The following is a 16926-nucleotide window of genomic DNA, read 5'->3' as shown; positions in this document are numbered from 1 at the left end:
CACACCTGTTCTCACCGCCCAGGTACACCCTCACACCTGTTCTGACCGCCCAGGTACACCCTCACACCTGTTCTGACCGCCCAGGTACACATTCACACCTGTACTGACCGCCCAGGTACACACCCTCACACCTGTTCTCACCGCCCAGGTACACACCCTCACACCTGTACTGACCGCCCAGGTACACCCTCACACCTGTTCTGACCGCCCAGGTACACACTCACACCTGTACTGACCGCCCAAGTACACCCTCACACCTGTTCTCACCGCCCAGGTACACACACTCACACCTGTACTGACCGCTCAGGTACACCCTCACACCTGTTCTGACCGCCCAGGTACACACTCACACCTGTACTGACCGCCCAGGTACACCCTCACACCTGTTCTCACCCCAGGTACACACACTCACACCTGTACTGACCGCTCAGGTACACCCTCACACCTGTTCTGACCGCCCAGGTACACACTCACACCTGTACTGACCGCCCAGGTACACCCTCACACCTGTTCTCACCGCCCAGGTACACACTCACACCTGTACTGACCGCCCAGGTACACCCTCACACCTGTTCTCACCGCCCAGGTACACACTCACACCTGTTCTGACCGCCCAGGTACACACTCACACCTGTACTGACCGCCCAGGTACACCCTCACACCTGTTCTCACCCCAGGTACTCTGTTTCAGCTGTCAGTCTAGCTGTATGGAGAAGGTGCTTTTATCCAAAGTCAACCTCCGTTCTCTACCCCCTACCCTGGCATTACAGCCTCTGTTCTCTACCCTGGCATTACAGCCTCTGTTCTCTACCCTGGCATTACAGCCTCCGTTCTCTACCCTGGCATTACAGCCTCTGTTCTCTACCCTGGCATTACAGCCTCCGTTCTCTACCCTGGCATTACAGCCTCCGTTCTCTACCCTGGCATTACAGCCTCCGTTCTCTACCCTGGCATTACAGCCTCCGTTCTCTACCCTGGCATTACAGCCTCCGTTCTCTACCCTGGCATTACAGCCTCCGTTCTCTACCCTGGCATTACAGCCTCCGTTCTCTACCCTGGCATTACAGCCTCCGTTCTCTACCCTGGCATTACAGCCTCCGTTCTCTACCCTGGCATTACAGTCTCCGTTCTCTACCCTGGCATTACAGCCTCTGTTCTCTACCCTGGCATTACAGCCTCCGTTCTCTACCCTGGCATTACAGCCTCCGTTCTCTACCCTGGCATTACAGCCTCCGTTCTCTACCCTGGCATTACAGCCTCCGTTCTCTGTATTCTGTGACCTTCTTAATTTTGTAAATTCAAATAAAGTATTTAAAGTCCTGTCTCTCTGTGTCTGTCTCTCTGTGTCTGTCTCGCTGTGTCTGTCTCGCTGTGTCTGTCTCGCTGTGTCTGTCTGTCTCTCTGTGTCTGTCTGTCTGTCTCTCTGTGTCTGTCTGTCTGTCTCTCTGTGTCTGTCTGTCTGTCTGTCTCTGTCTGTCTGTTAGGCTGAGATCTACAAGGCGGACTTCCTAGCGGAGCGAGAGGCCAGAGAGAAGTTGAACCAGAGGAAGGAGGAGCTTCAGGACCAGCTGAACAGAGCGCTGGCTGAGATGGAGCGTCTGAAACAGGAGGAGGCGTCACGGTAACACACACACACAGGAATTTTTTATTTTATTTATTTCACCTTTATTTAACCGGGTAGGCTAGTTGAGAACAAGTCCTTTATTTAACCAGGTAGGCCAGTTGAGAACAAGTCCTTTATTTAACCAGGTAGGCTAGTTGAGAACAAGTCCTTTATTTAACCAGGTGAGCTAGTTGAGAACAAGTTCTCATTTGCAATTGCGACCTGGCCAAGATAAAGCAAAGCAGTTCGACACATACAACAACACAGAGTTACACATGGAGTAAAACAAACTTACAGTCAATAATACAGTAGAAAAATAAGTCTATATACAATGTGAGTAAATGAGGTAGGATATGGGAGGTAAAGGCAATAAATAGGCCATGGTGGCGAAGTAAATACAATATAGCAAGTAAACACTGGAATGGTAGATTTGACAGATGAGTGTGCAAAGTAGAAATTCTGGGGTGTAAAGGAGCTAAATAAATACAGTATGGGGATGAGGTAGTTGGATGGGCTGTTTACAGATGAGCTATGTACAGCTGCAGTGATCTGTGAGCTGCTCTGACAGCTGGTGCTTAAAGCTAGTGAGGGAGATATGAGTCTCCAGCTTCAGAGCTTTTTGCAGTTCGTTCCAGTCATTGGCAGCAGAGAACTGGAAGGAGAGGCGGCCAAAGAGGAATTGGCTTTGGGGGTGACCAGAGAGATATACAGTGAGGGGAAAAAAGTATTTGATCCCCTGCTGATTTTGTAAGTTTGCCCACTGACAAAGAAATGATCAGTCTATAATTTTAATGGTAGGTTTATTTGAACAGTGAGAGAAAGAATAACAACAAAAAAATCCAGAAAAACGCATGTCAAAAATGTTATAAATTGATTTGCATTTTAATGAGGGAAATAAGTATTTGACCCCCTCTCAATCAGAAAGATTTCTGGCTCCCAGGTGTCTTTTATACAGGTAACGAGCTGAGATTAGGAGCACACTCTTAAAGGGAGTGCTCCTAATCTCAGTTTGTTACCTGTATAAAAGATACCTGTCCACAGAAGCAATCAATCAATCAGATTCCAAACTCTCCACCATGGCCAAGACCAAAGAGCTCTCCAAGGATGTCAGGGACAAGATTGTAGACCTACACAAGGCTGGAATGGGCTACAAGACCATCGCCAAGCAGCTTGGTGAGAAGGTGACAACATTTGGTGCTATTATTCCCAAATGGAAGAAACACAAAAGAACTGTCATATATATAATGGCCTGGGGCTCCATGCAAGATCTCACCTTGTGGGGTTGCAATGATCATGAGAACGGTGAGGAATCAGCCCAGAACTACACGGGAGGATCTTGTCAATGATCTAAAGGCAGCTGGGACCATAGTCACCAAGAAAACAATTGGTAACACACTACGCCGTGAAGGACTGAAATCCTGCAGCGCCCACAAGGTCCCCCTGCTCAAGAAAGCACATATACATGCCCGTCTGAAGTTTGCCAATGAACATCTGAATGATTCAGAGGACAACTGGGTGAAAGTGTTGTGGTCAGATGAGACCAAAATGGAGCTCTTTGACATCAACTCAACTCGCCGTGTTTGGAGGAGGAGGAATGCTGCCTATGACCCCAAGAACACCATCCCCACCGTCAAACATGGAGATGGAAACATTATGCTTTGGGGGTGTTTTTCTGCTAAGGGGACAGGACAACTTCACTGCATCAAAGGGACGATGGACGGGGCCATGTACTGTCAAATCTTGGGTGAGAACATCCTTCCCTCAGCCAGGGCATTGAAAATGGGTCGTGGATGGGTATTCCAGCATGACAACGACCCAAAACGCATGGCCAAGGCAACAAAGGAGTGGCTCAAGAAGAAGCACGTTAAGGTCCTGGAGTGGCCTAGCCAGTCTCCAGACCTTAATCCCATAGAAAATCTGTGGAGGGAGCTGAAGGTTCGAGTTGCCAAACGTCAGCCTCGAAACCTTAATGACTTGGAGAAGATCTGCAAAGAGGAGTGGGACAAAATCCCTCCTGAGATGTGTGCAAACCTGGTGGCCAACTACAAGAAACGTCTGACCTCTGTGATTGCCAACAAGGGTTTTGCCACCAAGTACTAAGTCATGTTTTGCAGAGGGGTCAAATAATTATTTCCCTCATTAAAATGCAAATCATTTTATAACATTTTTGACATGCGTTTTTCTGGATTTTTTGTTGTTGTTATTCTGTCTCTCACTGTTCAAATAAACCTACCATTAAAATTATAGACTGATCATTTCTTTGTCAGTGGGCAAACGTACAAAATCAGCAGGGGATCAAATACTTTTTTCCTTCACTGTACCTGCTGGAACGCGTGCTACAGGTAGGTGCTGCTATGGTGACCAGCGACCTGAGATAAGGCGGGACTTTACCTAGCAGGGTCTTATAGATGACCTGGAGCCAGTGGGTTTGGCGACGAGTATGAAGCGAGGGCCAGCCAACGAGAGCGTACAGGTCGCAGTAGTGGGTAGTATATGGGGCTTTGGTGACAAAACGGATGGCACTGTGATAGACTGCATCCAATTTGTTCAGTAGAGTGTCGGAGGCTATTTTGTAAATGACATCGCCGAAGTCGAGGATCGGTAGGATGGTCAGTTTTACGAGGGTATGTTTGAATGGGATTTGTGGATTCAAATAAAGTATTTAATGTGTGGTTTGTTTGTTTGTTTGTTTGTTTCAGGGCTCGGATGGAGAAGATGCAGCAGAGACACCTGGAGGTCTTCAGACCACCACGACCCCACATCACCCCACAACCAGGTACACATCACCCCCACAACCAGGTACACATCACCCCCACAACCAGGTACACATCACCCCCACAACCAGGTACACATCACCCCCACAACCAGGTACACATCACCCCACAACCAGGTACACATCACCCCACAACCAGGTACACATCACCCCCACAACCAGGTACACATCACCCCCACAACCAGGTACACATCACCCCCACAACCAGGTACACATCACCCCCACAACCAGGTACACATCACCCCCACAACCAGGTACACATCACCCCACAACCAGGTACACATCACCCCCACAACCAGGTACACATCACCCCCACAACCAGGTACACATCACCCCCACAACCAGCTACACATCACCCCACAACCAGCTACACATCACCCCCACAACCAGCTACACCCCCCCCCCCCCCACAACCAGCTACACATCACCCCACAACCAGCTACACCCCCCCCCCCACAACCAGCTACACATCACCCCCCCCACAACCAGGTACACATCACCCCCACAACCAGGTACACATTTGAACACTCTGAATAGGCTACATGTCATATTAAACAGCATATTAACACTCTAAATAGGATACATGGCATATTAAACAGCATATTAACACTCTGAATAAGATAAATGTCATATTAAACAGCATATTAACACTCTGAATAGGATACATGTCATATTAAACAGCATATTAACACTCTGAATAGGATACATGTCATATTAACACTCTGAATAGGATACATGTCATATTAAACAGTATATTAACACTCTGAATAGGATACATGTTATATTAAACAGCATATTAACACTGAATAGGATACATGCCATATTAAACAGCGTATTAACACTCTGAATAGGATACATGTCATATTAACACTCTGAATAGGACACATGTTATATTAAACAGCACATTAACACTCTGAATAGGATACATGTCATATTAACACTCTGAATAGGATACGTGTCATATTAAACAGTATATTAACACTGAATCGGATACATGTCATATTAACACTCTGAATAGGATACATGTCATATTAACACTCTGAATAGGATACATGTCATATTAAACAGTATATTAACACTCTGAATAGGATACATGTTATATTAAACAGCATTTTAACACTCTGAATAAGATACATGTTATATTAAACAGCATATTAACACTGAATAGGATACATGTCATATTAAACAGCATATTAACAGTCTGAATAGGATACATGTTATATTAAACAGCATATTAACACTCTGAATAGGATACATGTCATATTAAACAGCATATTAACACTCTGAATAGGATACATGTTATATTAAACAGCATATTAACACTCTGAATAGTATACATGTCATATTAAACAGCATATTAACACTCTCAATAGGATACATGGCATATTAAACAGCATATTAACACTGAATAGGATACATGTCATATTAAAACTCTGAATAGGATACATGTCATATTAACCCTCTGAATAGGATACATTTCATATTAAACAGTATATTAACACTCTGAATAGGATACATGTCATATTAACACTCTGAATAGGATACATGTCATATTAACACTCTGAATAGGATACATGTCATATTAACACTCTGAATAGGATACATGTCATATTAAACAGTATATTAACACTCTGAATAGGATACATGTAATTTTAAACAGCATATTAACACTCTGAATAGGATACATGTCATATTAAACAGCATATTAACACTCTGAATAGGCTACATGTCATATTAAACAGCATATTAACACTCTAAATAGGATACATGTCATATTAACACTGAATAGGATACATGTCATATTAAACAGCATATTAACACTCTGAATAGGATACATGTCATATTAACACTCTGAATAGGATACATTTCATATTAAACAGTATATTAACACTCTGAATAGGATACATGTCATATTAACACTCTGAATAGGATACATTTCATATTAAACAGCATATTAACACTCTGAATAGGATACATGTCATATTAACACTGAATAGGATACATGTTATATTAAACAGCATATTAACACTCTGAATAGGATACATGTCATATTAAACAGCATATTAACACTCTCAATAGGATACATGTCATATTAAACAGCATATTAACACTGAATAGGATACATGTCATATTAAAACTCTGAATAGGATACATGTCATATTAACACTCTGAATAGGATACATTTCATATTAAACAGCATATTTACACTCTGAATAGGATACATTTCATATTAACACTCTGAATAGGATACATGTCATATTAAACAGCATATTAACACTCTGAATAGGATACATGTCATATTAAACAGTATATTAACACTCTGTATAGGATACATGTCATATTAACACTCTGAATAGGATACATGTTATATTAAACAGCATATTAACTCTCTAAATAGGATACATGTCATATTAAACAGCATATTAACACTCTCAATAGGATACATGTCATATTAAACAGCATATTAACACTGAAAAGGATACATGTCATATTAAACAGCATATTAACACTGAATAGGATACATGTCATATAAACACTCTGAATAGGATACATGTTATATTAAACAGCATATTAACACTCTGAATAGGATACATGTCATATTAAACAGCATATTAACACTCTGAATAGGATACATGTCATATTAACACTCTGAATAGGATACATGTCATATTAAACAGCATATTAACACTGAATAGGATACATGTCATATAAACACTCTGAATAGGATACATGTTATATTAAACAGCATATTAACACTCTGAATAGGATACATGTCATATTAAACAGCATATTAACACTCTGAATAGGATACATGTCATATTAAACAGTATATTAACACTCTGAATAGGATACATGTAATTTTAAACAGCATATTAACACTCTGAATAGGATACATGTTATATTAAACAGCATATTAACACTCTGAATAGGATGCATGTCATATTAAACAGCATATTAACACTCTGAATAGGATACATGTCATATTAAACAGCATATTAACACTCTCAATATGATACATGTCATATTAAACAGCATATTAACACTGAATAGGATACATGTCATATTAAAACTCTGAATAGGATACATGTCATATTAACACTCTGAATAGGATACATTTCATATTAAACAGCATATTTACACTCTGAATAGGATACATTTCATATTAACACTCTGAATAGGATACATGTCATATTAAACAGCATATTTACACTCTGAATAGGATACATGTCATATTAAACAGCATATTAACACTCTGAATAGGATACATGTCATATTAAACAGTATATTAACACTCTGAATAGGATACATGTCATATTAACACTCTGAATAGGATACATGTCATATTAAACAGTATATTAACACTCTGAATAGGATACATGTAATTTTAAACAGCATATTAACACTCTGAATAGGATACATGTTATATTAAACAGCATATTAACACTCTGAATAGGATGCATGTCATATTAAACAGCATATTAACACTCTGAATAGGATACATGTCATATTAAACAGCATATTAACACTCTCAATATGATACATGTCATATTAAACAGCATATTAACACTGAATAGGATACATGTCATATTAAAACTCTGAATAGGATACATGTCATATTAACACTCTGAATAGGATACATTTCATATTAAACAGCATATTTACACTCTGAATAGGATACATTTCATATTAACACTCTGAATAGGATACATGTCATATTAAACAGCATATTTACACTCTGAATAGGATACATGTCATATTAAACAGCATATTAACACTCTGAATAGGATACATGTCATATTAAACAGTATATTAACACTCTGAATAGGATACATGTCATATTAACACTCTGAATAGGATACATGTCATATTAAACAGTATATTAACACTCTGAATAGGATACATGTAATTTTAAACAGCATATTAACACTCTGAATAGGATACATGTTATATTAAACAGCATATTAACACTCTGAATAGGATGCATGTCATATTAAACAGCATATTAACACTCTGAATAGGATACATGTCATATTAAACAGCATATTAACACTCTCAATATGATACATGTCATATTAAACAGCATATTAACACTGAATAGGATACATGTCATATTAAAACTCTGAATAGGATACATGTCATATTAACACTCTGAATAGGATACATTTCATATTAAACAGCATATTTACACTCTGAATAGGATACATTTCATATTAACACTCTGAATAGGATACATGTCATATTAAACAGCATATTAACACTCTGAATAGGATACATGTCATATTAAACAGTATATTAACACTCTGAATAGGATACATGTCATATTAACACTCTGAATAGGATACATGTTATATTAAACAGCATATTAACTTTCTAAATAGGATACATGTCATATTAAACAGCATATTAACACTCTCAATAGGATACATGTCATATTAAACAGCATATTAACACTGAAAAGCATACATGTCATATTACCACTCTGAATAGGATACATGTCATATTAAACAGCATATTAACACTGAATAGGATACATGTCATATAAACACTCTGAATAGGATACATGTTATATTAAACAGCATATTAACACTCTGAATAGGATACAGATCATATTAAACAGCATATTAACACTGAATAGGCTACATGTCATATTAAACAGCATATTTACACTCTGAATAGGATACATTTCATATTAACACTCTGAATAGTATACATGTCATATTAAACAGCATATTAACACTGAATAGGATACATGTCATATTAAACAGCATATTAACACTCTGAATAGGATACATATCATATTAAACAGCATATTAAGACTCTGAATAGGCTACATGTCATATTAAACAGCATATTTACACTCTGAATAGGATACATTTCATATTAACACTCTGAATAGTATACATGTCATATTAAACAGCATATTAACACTCTGAATAGGCTATATGTCATATTAACACTCTGAATAGGATACATGTCATATTAAACAGTATATCAACACTCTGAATATGATACATGTTATATTAAACAGCATATTAACACTCTCAATAGGATACATGTCATATTAACACTCTGAATAGGATACATGTCATATTAAACAGTATATTAACACTCTGAATAGGATACATGCTATATTAAACAGTATATTAACACTCTGAATAGGATACATGCTATATTAAACAGCATATTAACACTCTGAATAGGATACATGTCATATTAAACAGCATATTAACACTCTGAATAGGCTACATGTCATATTAAACAGCATATTTACACTCTGAATAGGATACATTTCATATTAACACTCTGAATAGTATACATTTCATATTAAACAGCATATTAACACTCTGAATAGGCTATATGTCATATTAAACAGCATATTAACGTTAACGCCCAGTCTGGGGCTTCAGACTCATGTGATGGTACCTGGAGAGACGACCAGTCTGGGGCTTCAGGCTCGTGATGGTACCTGGAGAGACGGCCAGTCTGGGGCTTCAGGCTCATGTGATGGTACCTGGAGAGACGGCCAGTCTGGGGCTTCAGGCTCATGTGATGGTACCTGGAGAGACGGCCAGTCTGGGGCTTCAGGCTCATGTGATGGTACCTGGAGAGACGGCCAGTCTGGGGCTTCAGGCTCATGTGATGGTACCTGGAGAGACGGCCAGTCTGGGGCTTCAGGCTCATGTGATGGTACCTGGAGAGACGGCCAGTCTGGGGCTTCAGGCTCATGTGATGGTACCTGGAGAGACGGCCAGTCTGGGGCTTCAGGCTCATGTGACGGGGGACCAGTACAAAAATAATAAGAAAAAAAATGTATGAAATGTATGTATTCACTACTGTAAGTCGCTCTGGATAAGAGCGTCTGCTAAATGACTAAAATGTAAAATGTAAATGATGGTAACTGGAGAGACGGCCAGTGTCTTCAGACTCATGTGATGGTACCTGGAGAGACGGCCAGTCTGGGGCTTCAGACTCATGTGATGGTACCTGGAGAGACGGCCAGTCTGGGGCTTCAGGCTCATGTGATGGTACCTGGAGAGACGGCCAGTCTGGGGCTTCAGGCTCATGTGATGGTACCTGGAGAGACGGCCAGTGTCTTCAGGCTCATGTGATGGTACCTGGAGAGACGACCAGTCTGGGGCTTCAGGCTCATGTGATGGTACCTGGAGAGACGGCCAGTCTGGGGCTTCAGGCTCATGTGATGGTACCTGGAGAGACGGCCAGTCTGGGGCTTCAGGCTCATGTGATGGTACCTGGAGAGACGGCCAGTCTGGGGCTTCAGGCTCATGTGACGGGGGACCAGTACAAAAATAATAAGAAAAAAAATGTATGAAATGTATGTATTCACTACTGTAAGTCGCTCTGGATAAGAGCGTCTGCTAAATGACTAAAATGTAAAATGTAAATGATGGTAACTGGAGAGACGGCCAGTGTCTTCAGACTCATGTGATGGTACCTGGAGAGACGGCCAGTCTGGGGCTTCAGACTCATGTGATGGTACCTGGAGAGACGGCCAGTCTGGGGCTTCAGGCTCATGTGATGGTACCTGGAGAGACGGCCAGTCTGGGGCTTCAGGCTCATGTGATGGTACCTGGAGAGACGGCCAGTCTGGGGCTTCAGACTCATGTGATGGTACCTGGAGAGACGGCCAGTGTCTTCAGAATCATTGCCCATTTCTTGTGGCAACAGGTCACAAATATTGCTGCTGTGATGGAACACTGTGGTATTTCACCCAGTCGATATGGGAGTTTTCGTAAACAACTCCAGTTTTGACATTCTTTGTGGATCTGTGTAATCTGAGGGAAATATGTGTCTCTAATATGGTCATACATTGGGCAGGAGGTTAGGAAGTGCAGCTCAGTTTCCATCTCATGTTGTGGGCAGTGTGCACATAGCCTGTCTTCTCTTGAGAGCCAGGTCTGCCTTCAGCGGCCTTTCTCAATAGCAAGGCTACACTCACTGAGTCTGTACATAGTCAAAGCTTTCCTTAAGTTTGGGTCAGTCACGGTGGTCAGGTATTCTGCCACTGTGTACTCTCTGTTTAGGGCCAAATAGCTAGCTAGCTAGCTCTCTCTCTCATAGTAAATAATACAACTAAAGAAAAATATATAAAACAACAATAAAATGGTAAAGGTCAATATTAGAAACATAATAAACATAAAAGACTAAACATAATAGGTCTGTTATTGCTTACTATGCAGATGTTATTATCCAGTGTCCCTCGGGCTATGTTGCTCCTTCGCCCATGAGTACTTTTATCCTTTGGCTTCAATAAGTTACTATTTGTAATTTTTTTAAACATTTTAGTCATTTAGCAGACGCTCTTATCCAGAGCGACTTACAGTAGTGAATGCATACATTTCATACATTTAATTTAATTTCATGCATTTTTTATTTTTTTTGTACTGGGCCCCCCGTGGGAATTGAACCCACAACCCTGGCGTTGCAAACACCATGCTGGCGTTGCAAACACCATGCTCTACCAACTGAGCTACAGGGAAGACTAATAAATAAATCTAATAATGTAATAATAAATGTAGTAATCTCTGTCTCTCGGTCTCATATCCCCAGGGAATACCTTTAACACTTCCTCGCGCAGCGTGGGATTGTCTGCAGAGGGAGTGGCCGGAGGCGGGGCTGAAGAGCTTCCTGACTACCGCTGTCCAAAGTGCCAGTACCAAGCCCCCGACATGGACACCCTGCAGATACATGTCATGGACTGTATCCAGTAACACACACACACACACACACACACACACACACACACACACACACACACACACACACACACTGCAGATACATGTCATGGACTGTATCCAGTAACACACACACACACACACACACACACCACACACACTGCAGATACATGTCATGGACTGTATCCAGTAACACACACACACACACACATATACACTGCAGATACATGTCATGGACTGTATCCAGTAACACACACACCACACACACACACACCACACACACCTAGACAGATATGGTGGGGGGGGCTGAAACGAGAGTAGATCATCAGAATGATGACGTCATTGTCGTAGACCTTTTTTTTTTTTTTTGTAGACGCTCTTATCCAGAGCGACTTACAGTAATGGACTGGCCCCCCGTGGGAATCTTTCTCCTTCTCATCTCTCTCTACAGTCCTCCCCCACACTCACGCCTCCCTCCCTCCATATCTCTCTCTCTCCCTCTCTCTCCCCATATCAATCTCCCTCTCTCTCTATCAGTCTCTCTCTCTCTCTCTCTCTCTCTCTCTCTCTCTCTCCCAATATCAATCAATCAATCTCTCTCTCTCTCACACACTCCCTCCACATCCCTCCTTCCTGCTATCCCTCTCAGACTGAAAGTGTAAATGAGTCTTCTTGACCTCCAATACCTTGACCCTGTGTACCAGGGGTGTATTCATTACGGAAACCGTTTAAGAACCAAACTGAAGCAAAAAGAGCAAAACAAGAGTTTCTATTGGACAAATTCCCGGTGGGTCCCTCCCCTGTTTTTTTGTTCTGTTTGCTTCAGGTTAGGAAACGTTTCGCAACAGATTGAATACCGCCCCGTGGTGTCTGTCAGAATGTGAGTGTATGGTAATTAACCATGGCCATTTGTGTTAATATTGTCTGTAATTCTAGATCTTTCAAGTACAGAGTGCTTTAAATTGTTGTATTGGAGACGTAATAAATATATAAATATTGACATATCACAAAGTTTCGGAAGGTTTTAATGAATATGTTCAGTTTCCTGCTTTACCTGAGCTGAGTGCATGATGGGACACTGGGATGAGACTAAATCCTCATTTCCACAGAAAGATATAACAATGTTTTTCCTGTATTTAGTATGTGGTTTAATCCAAAATATACAAATAAAATCTAGAAGAAATAGTGAGGTGGTTGATTAAACAATGTGAAAGGATATTCCTGACGCCAGTGATGGGGGAAAAACCCAGGATTTCTAAACCCTTTGGAGGTTTCACCAACCCCCAAAAAACAAACGGTTCATTACTCTGAGCTTTGAATACAGTGACATCTGCTGGTTAGAATGAAATATTATTGTGTTTATTTATTTAGATTCGATGGAAAGGTGTCAGCGTTGGCAATCTAAATGTCGTTAGACTGCGGGGCGGTTCGCATTCCACATCCTGTTTACCCTTTTTTTGGCTCCAGGTTCACAAATTTTTTTCCCAAACTCTGCATCCGTGCTATTTTTTAGGATGCGGAAGACAAATGATCATAGGCTCAACTAAATAAAACTCATTATTTGAACAATGATGGGAAAACCTTCGTTTTTTCAACCATTGCCAGGAATCGATCTTGCTGTCTGATCCCAAATCACGACCCTACCTGCTGAGCTACAGTTCAGGTGCTATAAACAAAAGACATTTCATTAAATTCATAAATTAGGTGTCCGGGAGAGGTTCGGTGTTTGAAAACACTGGCATCACGGCCCAATCAGCAGGATCTGGCATAGACCAAATTATTTTCCGATAATTTTTTTCATTCAGTTCCACTGTTCCTACCAGCAAAATAAAGTTCTGAACCAGTTTGAACCAAAAAATAATGGTTTATATCGTTCCTTTCTGAACCTCTGAAATCATTTATTTTGTTTTACATTTAGCTTGACATGAAATTACTTCACCAATGGATAGAGCAGCGGGCAAGCTATGTACATGCATTGAACAGACTACCTGACCCTGGACCGGAGCTGCCTGACCCTGGACCGGAGCTACCTGACGCCGGACCGGAGCTGCCTGGCCCCGGACCGGCGCTACCTGGCCCCGGACCGGAGCTGCCTGGCCCCGGACCGGGGCTATCTGATGCCGGACCGGAGCTACCTTGAACATGACTCCGTTCCATTACATTATACATAATGCCGCCTAGAGTTTGAGAGCTAGACCAGATTCAGTGGGCAAATGCTCACCTTTGATGTCCACTGGCATGCTGGAGATGAATCCCGATTTCAACTGTACCTTGGCAGATGGCAGACAGTGTGTATGGCGTCCTGTGAGCGATCTGATGTCAAATTTGAGCCAGGTTTGACTTTGTTTGAACTCATTGAAATTTTGCAAATTGTTAATGTCACCCAGAAGCAAGTTCCAGAGTCGTACTCCTTTCACAGAGAAGGTTGACTGAGCAAGTGCTGTCCTGCACATTGTAATTCTACAGTTACTGTTTATCAAACTTAAGTTGAGTCTAAAATGATTCCAAAATATTTGGAATCGGCTTGATTTGCTCTCCTTTGATCATTGTGTTGAGTGATTCTAACATTGGCAGTTTTTTGGAGGAAAAACAAAACAGAGGTCTTCTTGATATGTCAATGTCAAGCAATGTGTTATCAAGCTATTTTACAAGTGAAACCATATGTTGTGTCAACACATCAGTAAATGCAAGACATGTTTTTCCTGCCGCATAAACTACGTCATCAGCATACATCTGGATACTAGCTCCTGGACATACCTCCGGAAGATCATCTATGTATAAACTAAAAAGAAGCGGGCCAAGAACCAATCCTTGTGGGACACCCGTTCTGCTTTCACATTGCCTTTGTCCAATAAACGTTTAAAACGATCTGAAAACAGTTAGCTTTTTGAGTGTTTTACGTCCAAAACCAAATTGCTGTGAATGCAAGAATTGATTGTCCTCCAAGTAGGCTATTAATTGCTTTGCAACAACTTTCTTCGGTACCTTTGATAGAATTGGGAGAATGCTAATCGGCCTATAGCTATATGCCTGTTTAACTTCACCCGATTTAAATGGGCATTACCATTTTCCAACCCTGTGGAAACTAGTTCTTATTGACAGATCGATCAGCTGGATGAAAGGCTTGACCAGAATGTCACTGTTACGGTGTCTAAATTAAATCCTTCTTGTGAATAGGTGGTTTTAAAGTGATTCATTATTAGACTTTAAACATTATTAAAGTGGCCAGTGATTCCAAGTCTATGTATATAGGGCAGCAGCCTCTAAGGTGTAGGGTTGCGTAACTGGGTGGAGGCCAGCTAGTGATGGCTATTTAAGTTTGATGGCCTTAAGATAGAAGCTGTTTTTCAGTCTCTTGGTCCCAGCTTTCTGTACTGACCTCTCCTTATGACTGATAGCGCAGTAAACAGGCCAATGGCTCAGGAGGTTTATGTCCTGGAGGGCAGGTACAGTTGAAGTTGGAAGTTTACATACACCTTAGCCAATTACATTTAAACTCAGTTTTTCACAATTCCTGACATTTAATCCTAGTAAAAAATCCCCGTCTTAGGTCAGTTAGGATCACCACTTTATTTTAAGAATGTGAAATGTCAGAATAATAGTAGAGAGAATGATTTATTTCAGCTTTTATTTCTTTCATCACATTCACAGTGGGTCAGAAGTTTACATATACTCAATTAGTATTTGGTAGCATTGCCTTTTAAATTATTTAACTTGGGTCAAATGTTTCGGGTAGCCTTCCACAAGCTTCCCACAATAAGTTGGGTGAATTTTGGCCCATTCCTCCTGACAGAGCTGGTGTAACTGAGTCAGGTTTGTAGGCCTCCTTGCTCGCACACACTTTTTCAGTTCTGCCCACAAATGTTCTATAGGTTTGAGGTCAGGGCTTTGTGATGGCCACTCCAATACCTTGACTTTGTTGTCCTTAAGCCATTTTGCCACAACTTTGGAAGTATGCTTGGGGTCATTGTCCATTTGGAAGGCCCATTTGCGACCAAGCTTTAACTTCCTGACTGATGTCTTGAGGGGGGGCAGTGCCCCTGTGACAACAATTTTGGACCCCCTTGTGGCTCCCCTAGCATGAAATAATTTTTGCATAACAAATTTTTGCTATCGTTCTTTTATTTACATCCGTTATTAGACAGTGGCAACGCGGAACATGGTCTTTTGCCTGCTAATGCCTGCAATGCAGTGAAGAAAACGATATGACAACAATAACGTCTAATGTAACTGGTCCCTCTAACAGTACAACTGGCCCCAGCTTGGCCTAGTTGAAATGGTCTAGAACAGCCACTGGTCTTGAGATGTTGCTTCAATATATCCACATAATTTTCCTCCCTCATGATGCCATCTATTTTGTGAAGTGCACCAGTCCCTCCTGCAGCAAAGCACCCTCACAATATGATGCTGCCACCCCCGTGCTTCACGGTTGGGATGGGGTTCTTCAGCTTGCAAGCCTCCCCCTTTTTCCTACAAACGTAACGATGTTCATTATGGCCAAACAGTTCTATTTTTGTTTCATCAGACCAGAGGACATTTCTCCAAAAAGTACGATTTTTGTCCCCATGTGCAGTTGCAAACCTTTTTAATATATATATAAAACGGCTTTTATATGGCCGTTTTGGAGCAGTTGCTTCTTCCTTGCTGAGCGGCCTTTCAGGTTATGTCGAAATAGGACTCGTTTTCCTGTGGATATAAATAATTTTGTACCCGTTTCCTCCAGCATCTTCACAAGGTCCTTTGCTGTTGTTCTGGGATTTATTTGCACTTTTCGCGCCAAAGTACGTTCATCTCTAGGAGACAGAACGCGTCTCCTTCCTGAGCGGTATGACGGCTGCGTAGTCCCATGGTGTTTA

At 41.2% G+C, this 16926-nt stretch overlaps 2 protein-coding genes across 7 annotated transcripts in view; both read left to right on the top strand.

The window, feature by feature from the left end:
• Positions 1–12128, top strand: part of LOC115168741 (NF-kappa-B essential modulator) — a 22072-nt gene extending 9944 nt beyond the window's left edge. Inside the window, exons 12-14 of the mRNA XM_029724286.1 lie at positions 1485–1621; positions 4303–4379; positions 11946–12128. Of these exons, the coding sequence (XP_029580146.1) occupies positions 1485–1621; positions 4303–4379; positions 11946–12106 (375 nt within the window). The 3' untranslated portion in view covers positions 12107–12128. The remainder of the gene's footprint in view (positions 1–1484; positions 1622–4302; positions 4380–11945) is intronic.
• On the top strand, positions 9701–11224 carry LOC115168742 (collagen alpha chain-like). 6 transcript variants are annotated; one of them, XM_029724289.1, is made up of 3 exons: positions 9701–10142; positions 10391–10656; positions 10815–11224. In XM_029724289.1, the coding sequence occupies exons 1-3, from the start codon at positions 9794–9796 to the stop codon at positions 11145–11147; spliced, it is 948 nt and encodes a 315-aa protein (XP_029580149.1). In that variant the 5' UTR covers positions 9701–9793; the 3' UTR covers positions 11148–11224. The 6 variants fall into 6 exon arrangements, with proteins under 6 accessions (XP_029580149.1, XP_029580150.1, XP_029580148.1 ...); XM_029724290.1 differs by having other exon boundaries at positions 10301–10656; positions 10905–11224; XM_029724288.1 differs by having other exon boundaries at positions 10301–10656; positions 10860–11224.
• Positions 12129–16926: the final 4798 nt, after the last annotated feature.

This window comes from Salmo trutta, chromosome 30, assembly GCF_901001165.1.
Source record: "Salmo trutta chromosome 30, fSalTru1.1, whole genome shotgun sequence".
Taxonomy (NCBI): Eukaryota; Metazoa; Chordata; class Actinopteri; order Salmoniformes; family Salmonidae; genus Salmo; species Salmo trutta.
This window is presented reverse-complemented; position numbering and strand designations above follow the sequence as displayed.

Coding starts and splice junctions, on each gene's coding strand:
- LOC115168742 (XM_029724287.1), top strand. CDS start 9,794: ATGGTACCTGGAGAGACGACCAGTCTGGGGCTTCAGGCTCGTGATGGT. Junction 10,143..10,300: donor CGGCCAGTCTGGGGCTTCAG/GCTCATGTGACG, acceptor CAGTGTCTTCAG/ACTCATGTGATGGTACCTGG. Junction 10,657..10,814: donor CGGCCAGTCTGGGGCTTCAG/GCTCATGTGACG, acceptor CAGTGTCTTCAG/ACTCATGTGATGGTACCTGG.